Source organism: Lepidochelys olivacea (assembly GCF_965140295.1).
Source record: "Lepidochelys olivacea isolate rLepOli2 genome assembly, chromosome: 1".
NCBI lineage: Eukaryota > Metazoa > Chordata > Testudines > Cheloniidae > Lepidochelys > Lepidochelys olivacea.
Genome location: NC_140411.1, coordinates 253,272,612 through 253,298,185, shown reverse-complemented (window position 1 = coordinate 253,298,185; position 25,574 = coordinate 253,272,612). Strand labels below are relative to the sequence as shown.

Sequence of the window (25,574 nt, the reverse complement as noted above, 5' to 3'; positions counted from 1 at the left end):
ACCCATTGTCATCAGTGAGCCTATTCATATGAGCAAAGTTACATACCTACCTTGGTGTTTGCAGGATCAGGGCGTTAAATGTCAATCTTTTGCCTCTAGCAGTGTGGTAAAATTCAAATAAAATATTCTACCCGTTGTGGCATTTAAAATTAAATCAACCCCCCTATTAACATATTAGTTCAATCTACATTTTTCAACAAACACAAATTTTCAATTTATTTTTATAAAGTCTCCACCTGATTTAAACCAGTGATTTTTTTAAATCATGATTTCAAAGGCTCCACCCTGCTTTAGTGCTGCATTTTATAATGCTCGTATTTACTTTCTCATATAGTAAGAGAAGAGTGAGATTACCCAGCCAGGTATGCTATTCAATGTGAGTGGAATGAGCTAATAAAGCAAACATTTACATGTAAACAAATGTGTGGGGTATTTGCTATGCTATGCAACTTGGTTTAGTTTGTTTGTATCTCAAAACAGTGTACTTCTTCTTTAGTCCATACCGACAAGAAGTTTGTAAACATGGGGAAAGACATCAGGACCTGTAGCAGGTTCCCGCTACATGTGAAGCCATTACCCACATAGCCAGTCTTACACGTGCAGTTCACATCTGTAAAATACAAATACATGTCTTTTAGATAACAAGCCAAGAATGAATGGTCTATTCCAGGACACTGGTTGCTACTGCTCTGTGGAAGAAAAATAATTTTCCAGTCCAAAGAAATTTTTCCTAGCTTAGAAAGAGAACCTGTTGCCAATACTATGGGCTGGGCACTTTAAACTTAGTGACATTACTGGAACTAATTATAGTGTCCTTTTGACCAAACTACCATAGATGTAGGCAGTAGGTACTCCGTTACCTTTGACTCTGTAGCAGAAGACATCCCAGGTTTCACTCAGGTTGACTCTAGGTCCATAGTCAACTATTCCAACAAATCCTGATCCACAGTTTGGGGAAGAGAAGGCAGTTGGATAACCAACTCTTTCATTATCTAACCAGCCAGCAGCACAGAAGTGGTATTGTGCCTGTAACCAACACATTAATAATATTGTAAAGCACAGAGGAAACAGAACTGTAATTAATCTAACACACTGTGAGTGAAACTCCTCCTCCCACCAAGGGCCAACATAATGCCTACATGCCACAGAAGTCCTACTTAAATCCTATTTTGAGGGCTTAAGCCGTGCATTGGCTTTGTGTGGGCTCTCTGCACAAGGTGAATTTCAACTCAGCACAATCCTGCACTGACCACCTCACCTGTGCGTGGAGTCCCAGGTGCAGGGGGTTTGTCTATGCAGAACTCAATGCAGGAGCAGGGCCAAAGAGTGCTTAGCAGCAGTTGGGTGGCTTTTGTGTGCAAAACAGGAATAAAAATGACCTCTTTTTATCAACACAGAAGAAGCGTTGACAAGTTCAATTAAATGTGAATAATAAATATTCAGGTTTCAGAGTAGCAGCCATGTTAGTCTGTATTCACAAAAAAAAGGAGTACTTATGGCACCGTAGAGACTAACAAATTTATTTGAGCATAAGCTTTCGTGAGCTACAGCTCACTTCATCGAATGCATCCAATGAAGTGAGCTGTAGCTCACAAAAGCTTATGCTCAAATAAATCTGTTAGTCTCTAAGGTGCCAAAAGTACTCCTTTTCTTTTTTTAATAAATATTCAGTAAACTCAAAGCCAATGTTACTGCTGGCTTTGCTGTCACAGAGAAATATTTACACTAAAGAGGAGTCTGAACTGAATTGTTCAGATCCAGAGCTGAATGTGCCCAAAGTCCAGAGGGCTCTGGATCCTTGGGGTTGGTTCAGGCTGCTCTACGTGCCCAAGAAGAAAATTTACACACTTGTACACACTCCAGTCTTTCATCTTACCAGTATCTCTTGTCTCTTTAAATAATGGGTCTCTTTAAATAATTTCCACTGATGATGACTGAAATTTACAGACAGGCAAAGTAAGAAAAATGCTGCTTGAGAACTTAGTCAAAACCCAGCGATTTAGACTTTTGAATTAGCCTTGTTACAAATGGACTAGTGAATGCATAGTAAAAACAGGTATGATTTGTTGATTTCAGGTTATTTACTTTGTATATTTTGACCTGTGATATTGGCAATTTGTGTTTTAATGGTTATAAAGCTTTAACTGTTTGGATCTCAACATCTACTGTCATTAAATAATTGTCTGACCACTCTCCCCCCTCCCCCAATAATTTCCCAGAAGTGTGAATATTTAAATAGCTAAAAAAATGTTTAAAACCCATAATTTTGCACAACTGCCAAAATTTAAATTAATAAAAATCTAAAAAAGCTTACAAATAAACATTAATATTATCTGTTGAAATTAAAAAAATAATAATCAAATTCTACCAAGCCTACTCCTACAGCGAAGAAGTTGCATTCCTTAGGATATAAATGTATAGCCTTGTAGCATTCAACTTCCAAATAGCTAAGTCTCACAGTTGTGTTTCAGCCTTGTGGAGCCACTAAATACAGTACACACACACTGAGTCCATTGCCACTGAAGTTCAGCACTATGTCACCTTCTGAGCATATGACAGCTGATTATATGTAGCTATTGTTGCCCCTTCCCTGGCACAGGCCTCCTTTGCTTTTTCATAAGTCAGTTTGTACTGCCCTTGGGGAGAGCGCAAATGGAAGACTCCAACTGTAGCATCTGTAAGTAAACAATCAATAATTTAACTTTAGGGCTGTAGGTGGGTTAACTCTCTGGGCATAAAGTGCCCTGTTCTGTAATAGCTTGAGCAATCCTTGAGGAATTTTCATGAAATGGAGCTAGCATGTAACAAGCCACTTGTGGGGTAATATTTCCATTTGGAATCATTTTAATCGGTTGCTTTCAAAGGTCCCAACTCACAAAATATTAAAGCACATTCTTAAACTTTAAGCATGTGCGTAAGTCCCATTACTTTGCCAGGACTTAAGCGTGTGCTTAAGTGATTTGCTGAAGAGGGATTGATTGCTCAGTTGGGGCCTAAATGACTACATCTGTGCAGAACCCCTTTGACTTCAGTGAAACTTGACATGGACACAGGAGTCCACCTGGAGGGATCCAGTTGAAGGATCCTAGCCTGAGCTCTGCATACCACACTACTTCTGAGTCTATCTGGCATACTGACCCTGGAAGTGAAGATCGGCACAGTTGGCATCGGCATGGCACTGCCCGTTGTCTTGCAAACAACGGTCAACTGGAAGCTGCATCACAGTGCAGTCAAGCCCATCACCAACGTAGTTATTTTTACATTCACATTTGCGTTTATCCTGGTAGGAGAGAGAATAAAAATGTCCAAACAGAATGTTTTAGAAACATAAAAATGACAGCCTAAAATAGCATTTTCTGAATGCATGGAAGTATCCCGTTTGCTGAGTCCCGCAACAGCACACTGTGCATTTGCTAACATGCCACTAGCAAAAAAGCTATGACTCAATAAACCACTTACACACATATTAGAATTCATCCTTATTGAACAAAACACTTATGTACATACTTTTATGTGCTTTGCTGAATTAAGGGTCAAAGCATTTATACCTAAACCGCTCAGAATATGCTTTGAAGAATTATAATAATAAATATACATGGTAGCCACTCAAAACAAAATTAAATAAATACATATGGAACCATGAAAATAATTTAATAATACACTGATTGAAACAGGCTGAGAAGATAGATTTAGCTGTAGGAATATTTACATCTCCTCTAGGCATCTTATACATTCCAGCCTGCCAAGGCCCAAATGTGGGGAGGGGTGAGACACTCAGCATAAGGGTTATCAAAATATACATGCAGAATACTTGAACATGTTGTGGGATCCATTTCTTTAGTATAAATAACCTCAGTTTCATGATACTGCATTTCTAATATAAACAGTTTCCACCAGTAAGCTGAGTGGACACCAAAGTTATGTAGAAAGCAGGCTGGGACTGATGAGTCTCAAAGTCAGGGACATTTGGGAGGGGTGGTCTGGTCCAGCTCCCACTGAAGTCACTGGAAAGACTCCTGTTGACTTCATTAGGAGGTGGAGTGGGTGTCTAGTCAGGATTTCAAAGACAAAAAAGCCAGCCCCATCCCCCTCCCCCTCAACAACTTACAGGTCCTGTCATTGTACAAAGGGCATGCTCATGGCAACCACCATTGAGCCCATCAGCACAAGGATTGATAGGAAGGCAGGTGTGTCCATCTCCTGTGTATCCTTTCTGACAGCTACAAAGGACTTTCACACCAGTTTGGGTACATTTCGAATTCTGGTGACACCCACCATTGTTTTGTTTACAAAGATTCACAGCTACAAAGCAAAAAAAAAAAAAAAAAAAAAAGGTGAGTTAGGGTATTTTTAAAGAGTGTCTTGCCTTCACAAGGAAATGCTGGCTCCAGTTATTTAAAAGCAACTGGAACATTTTTTGGCTGATGAGACTGTAAGCTTCTTTGGCTACTCTCTATTTTGTAGAGAGTCCTGCACAAAAGGGGCCCCAGTCCTCTTCAGGGGCTTGGGCACATCCCTTATCTAACATAGTAGGACTGGCCCAGACCTCCTCTCCTGCTTCAGCATGGGAATTTTTGAAAGGAAACCTCCATGAGGATTATAGATTCCTCTGCATTGTCCCAGAGGGCAGCAGGACAAGTCCCTCCTGATCTCAACCCCATCAAAAACCAGTCCCCAAGAGTGGCAGATTCTCCAGAAGCCAGGGCCACGCATGCTCTGTACCTCCCAGTGGCTCTGCTTGGCTCCTTGGTACCATGATGGAGCTACTCTAATAAGGACTCCACCCAGGCCACGTTGGCTCCTAATAAACCTGGGGGTGGATTATAGAAAGGTTACTACAACCTGGGGATGCACTAATTTTTCTGGCTAACTTCTGCTGGGATGGAAGGGGGACAATGTGTATTTGCTGTGGTCCTGCAGCATACCTACTCCTTCCACAATCCTGACTCCATACAACGGAGAGTGGGAAATGTGCCAAGCCCCCTTACCAGATGAAGGAACCCTCCACATAATGGGTCTGTGGAGGAGATGATGTGTCCCAGCAATAATGACTGACTAGCTCTCAAGTAATATTGTCAGAGAGTTTCCTTGCCTCAGGTAATCAAACAAAGATTGCTGAAAATGAATTATTGAGCTGGAAAACCACAAAGTCCTCCCATACCCAAATAGAGCTGGCTAGCTATCTTGTTGCCCTCACATATATATGTGAAGCCCCAGTGAAATCACCCTGTGTTGCACCTTCCAGGGCCAAACAGTACCATCTATTACAATGGTTGCAACCACGCATTGACCTCACGCTCTGTATAAGAAAAATCTGTAACTACTCTTTATTTATTTCAGAGACTGATGAGTGATGTGTCTCAAAGTCAGGGACGTTTGGGACGGGTGGTCTGGTCCAGCTCCCACTGAAGTCACTGACAGTCTTTAGATCAGAAGTTTTGGTTCAGGCCCCTCTTTGATAGTTAACATTTCACCCTGATTAGTCCTGTGTATTAAAGTGAATGGCTAGGTGAAAACAACGTTTGCCTTTAAGGTTCAGGGAGAGACAAGGTGGGGGAGTTAATATCTTTTACTGGACCAACGCGGGTTGGTCAAAGAGGCAAACTTTTGAGCTACACAGAGCTCTTCTTCAGGTCTGGGACAGAAGTACATGAATTCACCTGTACACGTGATTCCATCTCCTTCATAAAACGGCTTACACTGACACATGTTCTTTTCTTTGCAGACGGCATTACTAGAACAATTAGGTGAACACACAGGCGGCAGAGCTGTGAAGAACGTAAAATATCTGATGAAAATGACTTTTTATACTTTAAAAATGTGCTCTCATCTAGAGAATAAAGGAAAACTTGTATACAGTACATGTTTACTTAAAAACCTGTGAGACAATTCATATCACCACAGAATACAATGCCTTGCTCTTGTATTCTATCATATTGTATTTTATCATAGATCTCAAAGCTCTTTATGCTGGCAGTAAGCATCATTATTTCCATTTTACAGATGGGCAAACAAGAGTGAAGTGATTTGTCCCAGAGCACATAGCAGGTCAGTGCAGGAACAGAATGCAAATCCTCATTTAAAGCTCTATCTACTGGGCCATGCTTTGATGCTAATCAGTTGTAAGTGAAATGATCTTCATTACTCTGAAGCACATTTACAGTAATAGCCTGATATTATAAAAGGGGATGTTGTTTGAATTGATATTAAATACAGTTTTCAAAACATATGTTCATCTACAATTATTGTATTTTGCAAACATGTAGTGCTTACATTTTCAAAGCACTTTTTAAACAATAACTAATTAATCCTCGGTTTCAGAGTAACAGCCGTGTTAGTCTGTATTCGCAAAAAGAAAAGGAGTACTTGTGGCACCTTAGAGACTAACCAATTTATTTGAGCATGAGCTTTCGTGAGCTACAGCTCACTTCATCGGATGCATGCCGTGGAAACTGTAGCAGACTTTATATATACACAGAGAATATGAGAAAATACCTCCTCCCACCCCACTGTCCAGCTGGTAATAGCTTATCTAAAGTGATCATCAGGTGGGCCATTTCCAGCACAAATCCAGGTTTTCTCACCCTCCACCCCCCCACACAAATTCACTCTCCTGCTGGTGATAGCCCATCCAAAGTGACAACTCTTTACACAATGTGCATGATAATAAAGTTGGGCCATTTCCTGCACAAATCCAGGTTATCTCACCCCCTCACCCCCCTCCCAAGAACCACACACACAAACTCACTATCCTGCTGGTAATAGCTCATCCAAAGTGACCATTCTCCCTACAATGTGCATAATTAAGGTGGGCCATTTCCAGCACAAATCCAGGTTTTCTCACATCCCCACCCCCACCCCCATACGCACACAAACTCACTCTCCTGCTGGTAAAACCCCTTCAAAACTGAGCACTCTCCAAGTTTAAATCCAAGTTAAACCAGAACATCTGGGGGGGGGGGGGGCGGGGAGATAGGAAAAAACAAGAGGAAATAGGCTACCTTGCATAATGACTTAGCCACTCCCAGTCTCTATTTAAGCCTAAATTAATAGTATCCAATTTGCAAATGAATTCCAATTCAGCAGTTTCTCGCTGGAGTCTGGATTTGAAGTTTTTTTGTTTTAAGATAGCGACCTTCATGTCTGTGATTGCGTGACCAGAGAGATTGAAGTGTTCTCCGACTGGTTTATGAATGTTATAATTCTTGACATCTGATTTGTGTCCATTTATTCTTTTACGTAGAGACTGTCCAGTTTGACCAATGTACATGGCAGAGGGGCATTGCTGGCACATGATGGCATATATCACATTGGTGCCAGCAATGCCCCTCTGCCATGTACATTGGTCAAACTGGACAGTCTCTACGTAAAAGAATAAATGGACACAAATCAGATGTCAAGAATTATAACATTCATAAACCAGTCGGAGAACACTTCAATCTCTCTGGTCACGCAATCACAGACATGAAGGTCGCTATCTTAAAACAAAAAAACTTCAAATCCAGACTCCAGCGAGAAACTGCTGAATTGGAATTCATTTGCAAATTGGATACTATTAATTTAGGCTTAAATAGAGACTGGGAGTGGCTAAGTCATTATGCAAGGTAGCCTATTTCCTCTTGTTTTTTCCTATCTCCCCGCCCCCCCCCCCCCCCCCCCAGATGTTCTGGTTTAACTTGGATTTAAACTTGGAGAGTGCTCAGTTTTGAAGGGATTTTACCAGCAGGAGAGTGAGTTTGTGTGCGTATGGGGGTGGGGGTGGGGATGTGAGAAAACCTGGATTTGTGCTGGAAATGGCCCACCTTAATTATGCACATTGTAGGGAGAATGGTCACTTTGGATGAGCTATTACCAGCAGGATAGTGAGTTTGTGTGTGTGGTTCTTGGGAGGGGGGTGAGGGGGTGAGATAACCTGGATTTGTGCAGGAAATGGCCCAACTTTATTATCATGCACATTGTGTAAAGAGTTGTCACTTTGGATGGGCTATCACCAGCAGGAGAGTGAATTTGTGTGGGGGGGTGGAGGGTGAGAAAACCTGGATTTGTGCTGGAAATGGCCCACCTGATGATCACTTTAGATAAGCTATTACCAGCTGGACAGTGGGGTGGGAGGAGGTATTTTCTCATATTCTCTGTGTATATATAAAGTCTGCTACAGTTTCCACGGCATGCATCCGATGAAGTGAGCTGTAGCTCACGAAAGCTCATGCTCAAATAAATTGGTTAGTCTCTAAGGTGCCACAAGTACTCCTTTTCTTTTTAATTAATCCTCCTAACATCCCTGGGAGGTAGACTTGGATGAAGTTTTTTGACCAAAACATTTTTTCAGTGAAAAATGCAAATTCTCTGACACTAAAACATTTTGTGAATTTCTGTCAATGTTACCAAATAGTTTCAGTTAAAAAAAGTCTACAAAAAGAAAAAAATCAAAACATTTCATTTTGACATTTTCAAAATAAATACTTTGATTTTTTTATTTGAAATGACTTTTTGTTTCACAATTTCCTTTCATTTTATTAAATGAAATGAAATTGTTTAAAAAAACCTTGAATGCCTAAAATTTTAGTTTTGATTCAACCCAAAATGATTTTTTTCCCCAATTGTTCAGTATTGCCAGTAAATAGTATCCCTATTTTACAGACAAGGTCAAAGCCGCAGAGTGGGTAAGCAACTTGTTGAAGTCCATTATGACAGCTGGGATTAGAACTCTCTGGTCTCAGTTCTCCATCCTGTGGTTGATACACGAGACCAGCATTTCTCAACCTTTTTGATACCAGGGACAGGCTTGCTGCCTTCCTAAACTGTGTCTGGGAGAGCTCAGGGACTGGTGCCGGTCCACGGACTGATCGTTGAGAAACAATGCACTGGACCATGCTGCCTGCTCACATAGGACAACAGAATAATCTGCTAAAAGGAGTCATGGATTCACCAACACCTGAGCAATCCCAGAGTAGACAAAGACGTCTGCATCTGACACAGACACCATTGCTGCTGTACAGCAGGGAGAGGAACTAGATTAGTGATACTCAGCAACTGGTACGTCAGGCTCGTTTTGACTGGTAGTAACATTAATGAAGAGTCTCTGTGCTGAGTCCCTGTGCACTGCTGCTGCCTGCATCTCATTCAGTTGTCTTTGGTTCCAAACACAATAGGCTTGTGTAGACTGCAATGTAAACCCAGGATTAGTAGAACTCGAGTTAGCAGACCCTGGGCTTGTTAAACTAGTGCTTGAGTGTCTACACTTATTTGTAACCCTAGGTTAGGAATTGTTGAATCATGGGTCCCAAGCTGGGGCTCCAGAATCTACAGTGCATTATGTGGGCCTGAGTCAACCACCCATATCCCTGGCACCCCCCAAACTGTGGTTGCTCTAGCCCTTTTTTTGTGGTGCAGCATGGGAAAACTTGACTGTCCAGAGGACACAAAGAGTTAGAATCATAGAATATCAGGGTTGGAAGGGACCTCAGGAGGTCATCTAGTCCAACCCCCTGCTCAAAGCAGGACCAATCCCCAATTTTTGCCCCATACCTGTAAATGGCCCCCTCAAGGATTGAACTCGCAACCCTGGGTTTAGCAGGCCAAAGCTCAAACCACTGAGCTACCCCTCCCCCCAGTTGGCCCATGAGATATTTTTGGCAGACTCCCACAGCACTAGTCCAGTAGAGCTCCTCTACACTTCAGAGCAATAGGGTTTGACTCACGGTCAGATCCTTCACCTCCATGTGGGCCTGGGACTCTGGGTCTAAGCCCTATGTTAGTGCAATTTGTGTGTAGATGGAATTGATCCTGAGTCAAGAACACCTTTGATACATTTTGCAGTCAGTCCTCAAGCAGGTTTACAGAGCTCCAACTTTAGAGGAATTGCAGAATTTTTTTGTGTGCCATGCAGATCATGGCATAGTGTAGCACAATATAGTTTTCTTTATAGCTTTCAATCCTCCTTGTACCAAAAGCAAAATACTCTCCTTCACCATTTATCCTGCACAAAGCAGGATTTCTGGTATTATTAACCCTGTCTTGCTATGTCCACCGCATTAAAACAACTGATTTGATTAAACTCGCTGGGAGCGCTGTAACCTATTGTTTTGCAACAGATTCTGATGAGAAGATACAGACCTAGTTTGGTTTCACAGAATCGACCAGTCCATCCAGTTTCACAGAAACATTGTCCTGATCCAGAGATTCCTTCATCACATTGTCCATGGGCCTTGCAGTTGCAGGCTGTAAAGGGAATGTAGAATCATAGAATATCAGGGTTGGAAGGGACCTCAGGAGGTCATCTAATCTAACCCCCTGCTCAAAGCTGCCCAATTTTTTCCCCAGATCCCTAATGGCCCCCTCAAGGATTACATTCACAATGCTGGGTTTAGCAGGCCAATGCTCAAACCACTGAGCTATCCCTCCCCCCAAAGGGGGCACCTGGATTTGAACAGGAAGAACCTCTTGATCTGCAGTCAAATGCTCTACCCCTGAGCTATACCCCCACCTGCTTGAAGATTGATGTAGATCAATGTAGATTGATCATAGACAGAATAGTAATTAGGAAAGGAAAATTCTTCCCTAGAGCAACGTCAGAAAACCACACAGGCCCATGGCAGGAAGGGGTTAGTGGTCTGTCTTAGAGACATAGGTGGAAACCAGGCTTAGCATGCAACAACTGTCAGTTATGTCAAACTTGGAGGGAGGGCTCTCTAGCCAGAGGGAATAAAGAGAGTTAACAAACTTTAACAAGCATGTTGAGTTGCTCTGTTAGAGAGATCTCAGATAGAGGATTTAAGGGGCGGGGGCTGAGCAGCCTGAAAGAGGAACCCTCTGAGCAGTCAGACCTGGGAAGCAGGCTCAGACTGGCCTTCATGTTGTCTGATTGTTCATTTGATTGTTAAAAAGGTCAAAGCTGGGATTTGCAGGGTAGGTTGACTTTGTCTCCAAGCAAGTGTAAAAGTTACCTGCTCATACATATTCTTACCCTCAAAAATATCTCAGCTGTTTTTCATGACTGACTAAAAGTGTCTGAATGGGGATGATTTTTTTTTATAGTAGGGGGATGTGCCTCTTCCCCCATGCCCTGAAACTTTAAGCACAAAGTATTTCTTCATTGAGTAGTAGAGCTTTCTTTGTGGATGTATCAAGCAATAGAGCTGGTCTCTCATGAAGAATCTTTATTATTGATAGTTCTTTATGTGTTTTGCTATTTAATGGAGTTTTGGTTCTGCTGACCCACCCCTTTGCCAGGAATGTTGTTTTTTGTATGTGGGAAAGTAATGGCATGGGATTTGGCTTACAAGCAGTTCTGATTCTATGGGTGAAATTCTGGGCTCATAGAAATCAGCGGCAAAACTTCCAGTGGAGCCAGGATTTCACACTTTGTCTTTTGATTTGTGAAGGGTTTAACCTAGTAAATTAATATTTGATTTATATAAACAAATGAGTTATGTATATTAAAAAAAAATATAGGGCCACAAGACCTTTTTGGCTTTTTGTTTAGTAAACATAAGAGTTTGAGGTTCAGATTGATAGTTTATATAGTGCCATAAACATACAAATTCCCATACAACAGATGTCAAATGGATAAACTTTGGGTGAGCATTGGAACTTTTGCATGCATAACCTAACCTTATGGGTTAGTGCTAGTTACTACAAAACTGTGTTGGATTGAAAACAGTAATTTACGGTGAAAGAGTTAATAGCCCGTCTCTTCTGCTATCTTTAGTCTCTCAACTAAAGCCTTTATGCTGAGAATAATTTTTTTAATCTAGGATGAAATTTACCCCTGTGAGGATGCACAAGGCCAACGCACCTAGGATGTCCCACTTAAGCCCACAATTGAGGGATTATGTAGGAACTTCCATGGAGCATAGGCCTTCTGCTGGCCCTCTCCACAAATTAATTTCCCCTCCTGTGTTACTCTCTTTTTCATATGCTAAGTATAAAGTGTTGCCTTTAATAGCCATGAAACATCCTTCTGATTTCTTGTGTTTTATCAGTGTTTCCATTCTATTGTCTTGTCTGTTGCTGGGGTTGGGAGACAGCTATATTTTGATTAAACAGGACTGTAGATCAAGCAAGAAGTGAAGCCTCAACTTGCTTCATGTTACTGCAAAATGGAACTGTATAGTATAATTGATAGGAGGAGTGGGTGAAATTCACCCCAGTGTAGAAGGCCAACACAAGCCTATGTACCACTAAAGTCCCATGTAAACCCTACTCTGAGGTCTTGTGTTGGCTCTCTGCATGGTAGTGATCTTCAACCACTGTGCGGGCTATGGCAGCCACGTGTCAATTTTGAAATGGAAGAGCAAAGAATATACATTAAAATATTTTTTCTGCTTCAAAAATAAATATAGAAAAATAGTATATTTTAATCAGATATTAATTCAGAAATAAGGCTGAAACATACATGTACAATCAGAGCCATATCTTCCCGGCAAACACAGCTCACATGAAGTCCCATTGAAGCCACTGTTGCATTTACACTCTCCGGTTCCTGAGTATCCGTCGTTACATAAACCATGATTATTACACGGGGTCTCTGGCCCTCCTGGGCAGGCTAGGAAGGATAAAATGCAGTGAGTCAGTTCTGTTCAGCTCTGCCTTGTGTTTACAAGTTTGTTTTCTAAGAAAACTGGTTTTAGAAAATCTTTGAGCACAAAAATGTTAGTTCATAAAATGTGTTCCTAAATCCTTTAGGTGCTTTTGAAAATCCCCCCATACACACTTAGTGGACCACAGTGGATTCATACAACCTCATTTACTTGAAGGATGTAACCTGGAGCCCACTCATTTAGACTCTTGGCCCCCAGGACTGCAATCTGATCCACGTGGATGAACCCCTGAGCCCATGCAGAGCTCTGGTGAAGTCAAAGCCAACAACTGCTTGGATTAAAACACATGACATTTGGCAAGCATGTTGGTGTAGCTGAGTGAAGGTTGGGAAGTTAGTTAGATGATACAGAACCAGCCTTGGTAGTGATTCCCCACGGCTGTGGTTTTCAAAGTCAATACTTGTTAAAACTAACAGGGCCCCACAGCCCCATTAATGCTTAATGCTCTTTGAACTCATATCAGATACACGTAGGCTCATGTACTGGCTGTGAATTCTAGCACATGTGTTTAATGCATTTTGATGTCATTCCCCAGAATGGCACATGATATGGTTCTCACATCTTTTGTATTTTTTCAAATGGCTGAAATATGTCTCCATGCAATGTCACAACAAAGCAATATTTACTCTTTATAACATTAATTTTACTCTTCTTTATCAACATGGAGTTTACAAATTGCTAACATAAAAAAGAACCTTTTTGAGCATATTTAAGTTATTATTTGGAGTGGAAAATAATAATGTTACTTATGCATGAATGAACTCTCACTGCAGTATTACCCTGTTTTACGAAGAGGGAACATAGACAGAGAGAGGTTATCCCTGGTCATAGAGCAAATCTCTGACAGAGCTGAGATTACATCTCAGCAGCTCCTGTTTCTTAGTCAGCACACTAGTATACTCAGTACACTAGACCATGAAGCCTGTCATGACTCATGCATAGTCATGATTGCAGGACTTTATTCAATATTCCTTTTAAACAATTAAATATAATTATAGAATCGCAGGACTGGAAGGGACCTCCTCGAGAGGTCATCTAGTCCAGTCCCCTGCACGCATGGCAGGACTAAGTATTATCTAGCCCATCCCTGACAGGTGTTTGTCTAACCTGCTCTTAAAAATCTCCAATCATGAATTGCTTTGTCACCTTGTGGTGTCAGGCAGCTATTCCCAGAGAGATTTGGGGGGAGGGATAGCTCAGTGGTTTGAGCACTGGCCTGCTAAACCCAGGGTTGTGAGTTCAATCCTTGAGGGGGCCATTTAGGGATTTGGGGCAAAAATTGGGAATTGGTCCTGCTTTGAGCAGGGGGTTGGACTAGATGACCTCCTGAGGTCCCTTCCAACCCTGATATTCTATGATTCTATGATCTCAAAAGTTAATCAGAGCAATCCTACCTTGGCAGTCTCGCCCATAGTAGCTTTGACAGCACTTTGCAATCCAGACGACCATCGAACAATCCTGGCGACAGCCATCTAGGCTCCTGCCATAGAATTGGTATGTACACTTCTGAATCCCTCCCTAAACATTACACAGGGGGATAAAAACAAAGGTGATTGAATGTTCTGTGTATTTATTTTTAACTCAGTGTGTTTTTTTAATGCAGAGCTGATCAAATTGACAGCCCTGGAGATCAAAGTGATCCACCTACAGAAAAAGCAAAGCATGGGCAGTAGTGGTGCAAGCTTCCCTCACTATGCTTCAGCCCTGATGTGATGAGGCTAACTCTGAGGAAAGAGGTAGTTCAGGCTTCCTGCCCATTTAATCTATGGCCTTTCTTCTAGGACAGCCAACAGGTAGCAATAAAGGGGGAGGACACATCAGAAGAGAGTTGGCACCGCCTCATTCATTTCACATGAGCCATCAGATGGTGGTAACTTTTGGTCACTACTGCCTTAGACTGGATTTGAACCAGTCATCTAGAAGAGAAGGGCCCCATGGTCCAGAACCTCAGCTGGTGTATGCTGGCCCAGCTCCAATGAAATCAATTGCATTAGGGCTATTTACACCAACTGAGGATCTGGCCTGTAATGTTCAGACTAGGATAAATATTCAAGCCAGTTTTCTGGAGCTCTCATTGAAGATTCGGTAGATAGAAACAGGCAAACTTGAGAACAAAGAGTATGCCAGTCTAAACTTTCTTTTTAATTATTAAAATGTCTGTAGATAAATTTAGTGCTGGTAAATGTTTAAGGTTCCTACAGTAGCTAATGCCAGACAAAATGCTGACCATGCACTTTGACCCTGCCACTCTCCTCTAGCTTGTAGGTCCACTCTGCTCACTATAACACAACCTGCCACATGAACAGAAGCACCAAGTGAATTTTTGGCGTGCAGCATGTGCGAGGGTGAGACCACCAAACTCTCTGTCACTTCTGACCTAATAGGATTTGATCAGAATTCTTAATGGGGAAAGGCTGATGTGACAGGGCCTAATCCAGAACCCACAGAAGCCAATGGAAGCATTCACTGTGTATCAGATCTGTAACCCACTACTGACTCCAGGAGGACTGGGATTTTATTGTTCCATTTAAACAAGTGATTTCATTGCTCACAGCTCTACTGTTCTTTGAAAGTGTGTGTTATTTTAGTTTATTATTGTGCAGTGCACAGAAGCCTGTCGATTAGACTGCCTTAAAAAGCTACTATTACCTTTGGTTTAGTCGCTGTAGGGCATTTAGGGTTATTGTAACAGCCAACACAATCTCCCTGTTGTAGAAAGGGAAAAACATATTTAAAAATAAGAACAACAAAAAGCTGTTTGAAAGCACCAGAAAAGTGTCTACTTTTACATAGGCAGTTAAAATTAATGACCAGAGAAGACTACTTTTAAAAACATCCAATTTCATTACTTGTATAAGTTATAGGAGCTTTCCAAAAGGGATAACAGAGGGGAAAAAGTAAAGGAAAATGACAACAAAACAGGTACATTAAGTCAATTTAACGAAATGAAAGAGAAATGAAATTTCACAGTAGAATAGTTCTGGAAGTGCAAATTTGCTATTAAGCTAAATAGGTAAGAGGGGGAGATGTATTTATCTATTTGTACATAGGCCTACACTGGCAAAAGTGACGATGGATTTGGGGTGTCTCCGATTTGGATGTCCAATTTGAGATGCTTTAAGACACCTGATTTCATAAAGTGCTGGGACCCACCCTAAGCAAGCCCCTTTAAGGTGACTCAAGCTGAGGACTCAAAACCACTAGTGGTTTTTTGGCCATATTGTATTTCTCTTTAGAAACTGATATGGCCCTCATCAACATAGTAAATGAGCACCTTGTGAGTATGAGAGTTTCTAGATATAGATATTTATACAAAGAGCAGAAGCATCCACAGACATACCAGTTAAGCTAAAAATAAGCACTAACAATCCTCCTGCTTATAGGGATCACCATCTAGGGTCAGGAAAAAAATCCCCTTTGTGTTATGATAATACACATGTAGATGTATTATAATAGACTTTTACATGTTTCTGCGAAGGCAGACAGCATTAGCCAGTAATAGCATCATCCTCTTAGAGGTGGTAACTTTATTTGGCTCTCTCAACATGCATTATTCAAAAGGCTTCAAAGAGAATTAATTTTTGCACTCTGTTCATAGTCATATTTGTCCATAAAGGGTTTGTCTAGACTAGGAGAAGTGGCTGAAATTAGGTCAGGGTTAGCTAACATGTTTTAGCTAATCCCAGCCTAACGTTGCCCTTTTCCTTACCGTAGTTGCAGGTGGACCTTAGTGTATCTTTTAGGCACCATACCTCACCTTTCTGAAGAAGTGGGTTTTTTACCCATGAAAGCTTATGCCCAAATAAATCTGTTAGTCTTTAAGGTGCCACTGGACTCCTTGTTGTTTTTGTGGATACAGATTAACACGGCTGCCCCCTGATACTTTATTTTAGTTAGTCAAGATCCACCCTAGGCTTCCCACCAGACAAACCCAAAGTAGCATTTAAACAGTTTCAGACCTGCAGCCAAATCCTGACTGCATTGGAATCAATGGGAGGTTTGCCATTGACTTCAGTGCGGCCAGGATTTGGCCTACATTTCACATTTCCCCAAGGGTCACAGAACTGAACTGAAGGACTGACTGACCGAGAAATCTGCAGTGATAAAATTGTCACATCGCCCGCCAAGGGTGGGGTCCATTAACATGCAGTCAATCCCGTAAGCGATGCCACCATCAAACTCCAGGTACCGCTGCACTATCCTACACCTCCTGTCATTCAGAAAGAGGTCACCCTGAGAGAGAGGCAAGAAGACAATCGCACAAAATAAGGAGTCTGCTTCACTGGATGCTTGGTTCAGTCCATGTGCAGTTCCTGTTCAGGAATTAGTAAGAATATAAATCTTCCTTTGAAGTCAGTTCTCTCTCTTACAAAGTAAAATTGCATATCATTTCCAGATGGGATAACAGCATTTCCCACTGGGCTTACGCATGCAAACCCCTGTCTCTAAGGTGGGGGTGACCCAGTTTGCCATGCCCCCCATGGTGCCAGAGGGAATGGTAGGCAGATGCCATCACCCATGAATCCCCTCCCCCACAAGAGTATGCAGTGTGCTCCTTCATAACAGTCACGGTGTCTCCTTATTCAGTGTATATTCACATAAGGCCAAATGTTCAGAAACACCTACCTGCAAAGTCAGTGCACCTGAGTGCAAACAGGTGCTCACACACACAAACCATGCAGTTTGCACAACAGATTTTGTACAGGTTTGTATCTAGGCCAGTGGTTCCCAGACTTGTTCTGCTGCTTGTTCAGGGAAAGCCCCTGGTGGGCCGGGCTGGTCTGTTTACCTGCCGCGTCCGCAGGTTCGGCTGATCGTGGCTCCCAGTGGCCGCGGTTCGCCGCTCCCAGGGGCCGCAGTTCGCCGCTCCCAGGGGCCGCAGTTCGCCGCTCCCAGGGGCCGCAGTTCGCCGCTCCCAGGGGCCGCAGTTCGCCGCTCGAGGCCAAGGGGAGCTGCTGGAAGAGGTGGCCAGTACATCCCTTGGCCCACACCACTTCCCGCAGTCCCCATTGGCCTGGAGCGGCGAACCGCGGCCACTGGGAGCTGCGATTAGCCAAACCTGCAGACGCGGCAGGTAAACAAACCGTCCCATCCTGCCAAGGGCTTTCCCTGCACAAGCGGTGGAACTAGTTTGGGAACCACTGATCTAGGCAATAATAATTTGCAAGTCCTTAGTGCTAAAATGTAGCCCATACTGTACATCGTACACTTAGGGCTCTTCTCCCAGAGTCAACTTCACTTTGTGTGAGCTCATTTTATATTTTGATGTGTTACCTGCTAAGGCCTACATCCTCAAAGGTATTTAGGCACCTAACTCCCATTGAACTCAGCTACATTTGAGGATCTGGGCCTGAGGCATGGTGGTATTTCTCTTTTGAGGTATGTGCCAGCCAGTTATTTAGAGAGACTACTCCCTTATGATAAAGAAAATTATTCTTCAATAAGTCACTGTACCTGTAAGGCAAATCACAAACCTGTGGATCTGTTTTCTAAGCCTCTACTCTTGCACGGGGATATGCTAATGTGGACCACTATGCATATGTGGAGCACCATTAATTCCAGGGTTGTTAATACCTTCGGGAGGCTCTGCATAGGCATAGAGGGATTTGCACTATTGGTTCCCAATGTAGTATCAAGGCCTATGTTATTAAATAGTACATTCCATGAGGATTCCCAATGTGCTCGTATGTTAACCACTTACAATAGAGTTGTTGTTATCCCCACATTTTACACTGAGATCAGAACCTTGAAGGGTCTTCAGAGAATTGGAGCTGGGGAGCTCACAGGCTAAAATCTGTGAAAGAAATACACAGAGTGGGAAGATTTGGTGTTGGAGAACAGTTTTAGCAATGCTTCTTCTAAACAAATCAGGAATTGTTTGAAAGCACCTTAGCATCTCTGATGACATGGAATCTCAGATATTGCACCAGTTTGTCCTTGTTAGATTTTTTAAACAGGAAATCCTGCTGTTCCTTAGGCAGAGCTCTGAGAGCTTCATCAGTAGGCCAGAACAAGGTGACTGGTTTATGAAGAGGATCATTGATTACACTCATCAAACCGGCATTCTGCAACATAGAAAAAATGAGTGATTTTTTTTCTTACTGTAAAATTACACCCACTGTAAAGGATAAACTCTGAGAAACATGTACTGTAGCTAGGAGTGAATTGGCCCAGCAGCGAGGATGCTGAATAGATCATAGCCTTCCTAGTAAATGGCCTGTATTTTTGCCTTCCTGGGCACAAAGCAAAGATTTTGAAAAGTGGGTGTCTACATTTAGGTTTCTAAGTCTATTCTGAAGCTGATTTTCAAAAGTGCTGACCACCCAGCAACTCTTATTAGGGATCAGGCCACTTATTTACGTGCCTATCTCTGAGCTTAGGAGCCCATTTTTACAAATCCGGGCCAAAAAGTTTTAGCACACAAGATGGATTAAAGAGCAGGGAGGGGATGGATCTTATGGACCCATGAGTGCTCAGACCTGTCTGCCATTCTCCCATGTGGAAGGTGAGAGAACTGATTGCAGGGGCTCCTCCATAGCTTGTGGGGAGGGAGCCTGTGCCCCATTCCACACTGTACACAGGCCCATCACTCAGGCTGTGTGCCAATTTCACAAAACTGTGCCAAATGGTCATTGCCTCCTGGATTCTCTTACCTCTAGCAAGTTGCTGAACATGATGTATCCTTGTTTGGCTGCAACCATTTTAAGGCTTTCCTAGAAAGATAAGAATATTAAATGGGCTTACTTGTCTTGTCTGGGAAATAAATTGGATATAGATTTAGTAAGAAGGTATTTGGCATGTTTGATCTTGTACATCTACTTATTTACCACTAGCATATGACCAGTAACGTCGTCGATTAATTTGACCTTACTGTGAAATCAAAGCCACCTTAAAGGTCTTTACAAAGCAGAACATCTTTAATATAAATTTAATGTAGGAATGATTCTAAAGAATTTTAAATATACAACACTGTAAAACTATGCTAATCATTCAGTATAGGGGCTTTATAATGCCAGTGCTTTGGTTGTAACTACTATGCCAAATGGTAATTGGCAAGAAACATTCCAGATTAGACTGTAGCAGAATGCTACAGGAATGAGGTACGTACCCGCTCAGTCCCCGATTGCCCCTTAGGGAATTCCTGCATGTGTTGTGGAAGTAGGATTTTATCTATGAGGTGTATCACACCATTTGTGCTGACAGTATCGCTGAATATAATCTTAGCCTTGGTATTCAGGTACACAGAATTCTGAAAAGGTAAACAAAAAAAGTGTTCTCTATGGAAATGTGCAGGAGGGAAATGCTGAGATGAAAACTCTTTACCATGAGAGGCCAACTCACTGCTTGCAATAGACTTGCAATAAATAGGGCTCCAGTTTTAGTAATTTAGGGCTTGATCCTGCAACCCTCAGTCACACAAGTAGTCCTACGAAAATCAATGGTGCTACTCATGTGAGTAAAAATTACTCACATGAGCAAGGACTGCAAGTCTGCACCCTTAGCGGGGCAAATAGAGAGGGTGGCAGTTGTGAAAGCAATCAGCAACAGACAATTCTTATTTTAAATACTATTTATTATTTTTAGGAGGAACAGGAACATTCTGATTTTAAAAATGACAAATGAAAATGGTCAGTTTATTATTCTAACAATTTTACCTTGGCTATCTTGTTACCTGTGAGAAAGTGACCTGGATGGGGTCCCCCTGGAGTGAGGTTACATTAGTAATTGTTGTCAGGTCATTATAGAGAAGTCCGGCACAGCCCACCATATGGTACCTAAGGATCTGGGGCATCACTCCATTGACAATCCAGTCTTTAATCTAGGGCAGGAATTGGAGGAGTTCAAAGGCAAGGACAGAATAACATACAAATCCAAAAGCTCCCAGCTGACTCACCCAAAGTTCATTGCCTTTTTCTTACTTACTTTTGGTTCACTGTTAAATGCTTCTGTATTGGGTGCAAACACAGTGAAAGGACCAGAACCTGCAATATCTTTGAGAGCAAGGGCCTGGAAAGTTTAAAAGAACAAAGCAAAGATCATTCATTAATGCACATAGTTTCATACACTGGGCAGAATTAGACTGGATCCCATACAGGGAACCAGGCCCCTTACTGTAGGCAAGGCCTCTAGACTGACCTCTGTGGCTGCCCACAGCTCTGTTCCTTGCTGCCATCTGCCTCACATTGCATTCCCTTCTCCCATCCCACCACAAGTAATGTAAGAGTGAGGGAAACACTCTGTTGCTATGAGGAAGATGCCCTCCAAACTCCTTCAGTCTTACAGGATTTAAAGAGGTCTCTCTGCAAAATTTGCCTCACCATACTCTCCCCCAGCTTCCTCTGCTGCTACTTAAGGGCACAGAGCTCTCCTTCTGTCTCTCATGTGCTGCCTTCCTTTATAACAATGGACAAGTAGTGCTTGAAAGTAAGAGAGAAAGCTGTGCTCAGTAGCGATTAATATGGAAGCAGAAAGGTTACAAGCTTTGCAGGGAGAGTGGTTAAAACCTTTCATCTTGAAGGAACCCAAAGTGTTTTCATATTCACACACACATATATCTATATATATCTCCATATGCTTATGTACAATCTTATGGTTGGAAACCTACAGCCCATTGCTGTAGGTGTTGGACAAACATATAGCAAGAGAGAATCCCTGTACAGAAACACTTACAATCTAAAGGGTGGAGGAGAAACAAAGACACAGAAACTTTTCCAAGGACACAGAGCAGAACTGGGACTAGAACTCAGGTTTCCTGCCCTACCCATTGTTCCACACTGCCCCGCTACATATGCCTACACAAAGGAATCACCGTCCTCTGAAATGTGGTTAGAACTGCGGGAGGCACAGAGCAGCTGTTTAGAAACACACAGCAACACACCGCCACATTTTAGAGAGGCGGTGAAAAATACCAGGTCAAATGCAACGGGAACTAGATCAACCGAATGTAGTTACCCACATCAGAATTTGGAGAAATGTGCCATGGGATCTCTGTCTGTGGATGGGAAGGGCTTCAGTTTTGGGTCTGATCTAAAGGGCACTGGTGCATAGTCCCTCCAGCCTCAAAGCCATTGTAGCAGTACTGACTCAGAGGGGAAAGTGCCACTTATTGAATAACGAGCACTATTACATGCAACACTCTAGGTTTCCTGTGGGTCTCCAACATAAGTAATAGTTGACCATCTCCAGTCCTGATTACCTTGTGAGATTAGGGCTAGAGATGTTGTGACACAAAAAACGTTCAAGAATTTTCTTACCTTGAGATGGAAATAAAAATGAGTAGTATTGGAATCCTTAAGAAGCTCCTGCAACCAAGAGTAAAAGCACTTTTATATTGAATTGTGTGAATTTAGAATTCAGAATTGTGTCTGAAGAATATTAATGAATGCCGCCCTCACGGAAGGAACATGCCTGGTACTAGAAAGGGAACTTTTTGGTCTAGATGATACAGTAATCGCCTGCATTGGTACAGCTTGTCAGCTGACCTCTCACTGTAGCTCTTATCTGGCTTGTGGTATGTGTTATCTTGCCAGTCTATCAGAAAGCAGTTGTCAGAATCGAAGAATAGCAGCATCCACGTTCCTTGCAGTGCCAGCTAGGTGTCAGGTCACTCCATTTCCTCATATTATAGTTCTAGTCTTATTATAGAGACCCAGAGAGACAAAACCAGGCCTTGATTGTCAATATTGAAGATTACAGCTTGTCACGGAACATGCATTTTGCGGCTGCTGCACAAAGTACATGGTATATTGAAAGTTATATACAGAAACCAAACTTTATAAAAGTGACTAGTGATTCTGGGAACCTCACCTGAGACATTTCAGAGAGGTCTGATTTTCAGAAGGCAGGTCAGAACACTCTCTGAAAATCTGGTCCCTTTAAGGTGTCTCAGGTTGGGCCCTCAAACACACTAGTCTTTTTTGAAAATCTTGTCCAGAGGTAACACTTATGGGACTAGGGAGATAAATTTCTATATGGTATTGAAGCGACCACATGAAAAATTCTGCATGTGGTTCTGGGCTTTATGCAACAGAACTTCGTTAAACTGGGGAAAACCCAAAAGGCAAGCAAAACTGCAAAAAGTTTTAGGAAGTATGACATATGAAGGAGAGGTTAAGAGAAATGAACACATAACCTAGAGAACCGACAACTAAGAGGAGACATAACCATTCCTCCATGTCTTTGGAGAAGTAATAAAAAGTAAGGGAGGGAATTATTCTTCAGGACATAATTCTTCAGTAATAAAAAGTAAGGGATGGACATCTTCAGGACAATCCTTGTTTAAAGGGTAATAATCAGGTAATCAGGGTAATAATAAACCCCCCTGGGCTAGGGGCTGAAGAGTTAATAGGATATAAACTCTGAGGTCTTTCTGGCTATCAGAGGAAACCCTTTCCTCCCTTTCAGTTCTGGCCCTTCTATCATTTGTGCAAGAAGCGAAAGAGCCAGCTGTGCACTCTCCGGGGTGCAGGTTCTGCCATTCTGCCTGGCCTTCATATGGACTGTATGAAGGAGCAGAAGGCTCCTTGCGCCTCTTTCCCCTTCCACTGTTCATCCATGAAGGGCCAAGTGGAATCTGGCCCTTTCAGAAGCACCAAGAACCTGAAGCTCCTGGTCACTTCACTTGGAGTAGTAGGTGCTCAGCATTTCTGAAAACAAAGCCATCCTATGTGTCTCAGATTGGACACCCAAAGCCCAAGTATCCAAAATTAGTGGGCACTTTGGAAAATTTAGTCCTATATGATTTATACTGAAATTCATTGGCAAAAGAGAGACTAGAACTCATAAGTTCCTCAACCCTAGTCCCATGCTTATGCCACTGCTTCTTAACAAGCTATCTGATGTGCAGCACTATTGCTCTTTAAAAGGTGCCACTTCTCCGTTAGATAAACACATAAATTTACTTCAGCATTTGCAGTATTCCCTATAGCTACTGCAGGACATACCTAGGAAATACTTGGGTAGCTGTACCTATTTATCTATGCAAAACTGGTATGGTTTTAAGAGTCGCCACTGTTTTACATAACTCTCTGAAAAATATTCAATAACAGTGAACACACATAATGTTTTACCTGGTAGATGTTGCCTCGGCATTTAAATCCATCCCCAACATAATCAGGTTTGCAGGTGCAGGTCCTCTCTGTCAGCTCAGTGTCATTGCAGATTGCAGATTCACTGCAGCCACCGTTATTCTTGTAAGATTAGGAACATCAGACAAAATCAAATTAGTTGGCGTATTTGTGTTTACAAAATAATTTCAGCTCATTTGCTCAAACTTCCAACAGAGGGAAATAGTCTCTTTCTTATGAATAGTAAAAAAGCATTCAAGATTAATGTAAAGATAGTTATTGACACCTAAAGCAAAGCACACTGCCAGTTTCTTTAACACCCGCTTGCTAGCTCCTCAGTTCGGAGTGATGTAACTGGCTATTGTATACTGCTACCCAAAAGATTTCCATGCAGGCCTCATCATGGACTCCTGGGCTATGATTCTGAGCTGCACTTCTTAGGAGGTACATCCTGAGAGGGAAGGGAGCCAAAAGTGGCTCTGGGATTCTGGGTTGCAGAGGCTGCTCTAGTTTACTCCTTATGTGTCTGGTAGCCCAGAATAGCTGGAGCACAGAACTGCCACATGTGTCCTTCCTCCAACTCATTCCCGTCTCCCATAGGTCTCTTAATCTGGCTTTCCATCTCTTGGGAGCTCTCTTTGTCAGGGGAATTCCCCAGAGGGGAGATCTGGCTGTTCCCAGCCCTTGTTACACCCACTGAGCCAATTCAGAATTGGTGCCTACTTGATAATCAGATCTTCAGACTGAAAACCGGTTTACTTGTGGACAAGGGAAAACATCTCTTCACAACAAATCAGGGAATGCTGCCAAATGAGAAATGTAGCTCATTTTCTTTTCACACGCTCATTTCTAAAACTCTGATGCCAGGCACATGGGAGCCCACTTCCACTTTGTCTGACCTCCCACTCTCAGTGGTATTGGGGGGGGTCCTTCTTGAACTACCACCAGGGGTCTAGTCGGGATGGGCCCTACCATAGTTCTCACCCTATGTAGTGAGGTTTGGTTTTGTGTGCTGTTTATTTGGGTAGATCTAGCTGGATTGTTGGACAGGGAACTGAGTTTATTCAGAGCTCTCTGTGTAGCTTTGCCATGGAGCACTTGGCTATATTACAGTCAGATTAGCATGCTGCACAATGTTGACAAAAGGCAACCTTCTGTAAAAACATTCTTTTAATAGCATTGCAGCCAGTGAAGTGGAAGAGAAGCTGTCAGAATGAAGCTCACACAAAACCATATGCGGTAGCTCATAAATCTGAACAACATTCCCTCCCCTGACTTTTAATTTACATTTGTTCGCTATTCCATCTGGGCAATCTTTGGAAAAGAATCCAGTGACAGACTATTGCCAGGTCAAGGGATGATGACTACTTGTCACCATTCTCTGGAGATGAAAGATCAATGTGCACAGGACAGTGAAATGCATCAGCCATCCTTAGCCTGTGATCACAGGGAGGCAGCTTTTGAATGTTGAGGGCTTTTCATCTGAGACCAATGAGCAAGTGCTTGTATGCATCAGAGGGCTTGATCCTACACTCCATATTTGGTCTCAGTGTGAACGGGAGTTTTGCCTGTGTCAGAAGTATGGGATTGGGCCCGTTGAGTAAAATTCAACCTTGTGCAGAGGGCCAGCACCAAGGTTAGGAGTCACATGGGAGCCAACTGGTGCCTAGAGCTTGTGCCAACTCTCTGCACATAATGAGTAGTTCCAAAGACAGAAGGTTTGGTTCTCCAAACCATGTGAGCACAGGGTTGTGGTTCCCTGATGACACATGCACAGGGAGAGTCCTAAATTACCTGAGGAAACTTACACCAGTGGAGGATCAAGCATAGTGGAGCTCTGCTCTACCATGCCCCTCTCATCTCCCTGTCCCCCTTCCACCCTGCTCCCAGAACACTCTCAACATGC

The 25,574-nt window shown here is 42.5% G+C and overlaps 1 protein-coding gene across 1 annotated transcript in view; it reads right to left on the bottom strand.

Moving 5' to 3' along the window:
* Nucleotides 1-25,574, bottom strand: part of STAB2 (stabilin 2) — a 133,149-nt gene that overhangs the window by 9,837 nt on the left and 97,738 nt on the right. The window contains exons 45-63 of the mRNA XM_084646216.1: nt 23,672-23,791; nt 21,857-21,904; nt 20,526-20,609; nt 20,275-20,421; nt 19,711-19,851; nt 19,256-19,315; nt 18,491-18,667; nt 18,304-18,396; nt 16,689-16,835; nt 15,252-15,308; nt 13,997-14,120; nt 12,398-12,547; nt 10,117-10,221; nt 5,661-5,768; nt 4,109-4,302; nt 3,139-3,280; nt 2,542-2,675; nt 861-1,026; nt 504-610 (exon numbers count right to left, since the gene is read on the bottom strand). Coding sequence (XP_084502342.1) covers nt 504-610; nt 861-1,026; nt 2,542-2,675; nt 3,139-3,280; nt 4,109-4,302; nt 5,661-5,768; nt 10,117-10,221; nt 12,398-12,547; nt 13,997-14,120; nt 15,252-15,308; nt 16,689-16,835; nt 18,304-18,396; nt 18,491-18,667; nt 19,256-19,315; nt 19,711-19,851; nt 20,275-20,421; nt 20,526-20,609; nt 21,857-21,904; nt 23,672-23,791 — 2,304 coding nt within the window. The remainder of the gene's footprint in view (nt 1-503; nt 611-860; nt 1,027-2,541; nt 2,676-3,138; nt 3,281-4,108; nt 4,303-5,660; nt 5,769-10,116; nt 10,222-12,397; nt 12,548-13,996; nt 14,121-15,251; nt 15,309-16,688; nt 16,836-18,303; nt 18,397-18,490; nt 18,668-19,255; nt 19,316-19,710; nt 19,852-20,274; nt 20,422-20,525; nt 20,610-21,856; nt 21,905-23,671; nt 23,792-25,574) is intronic.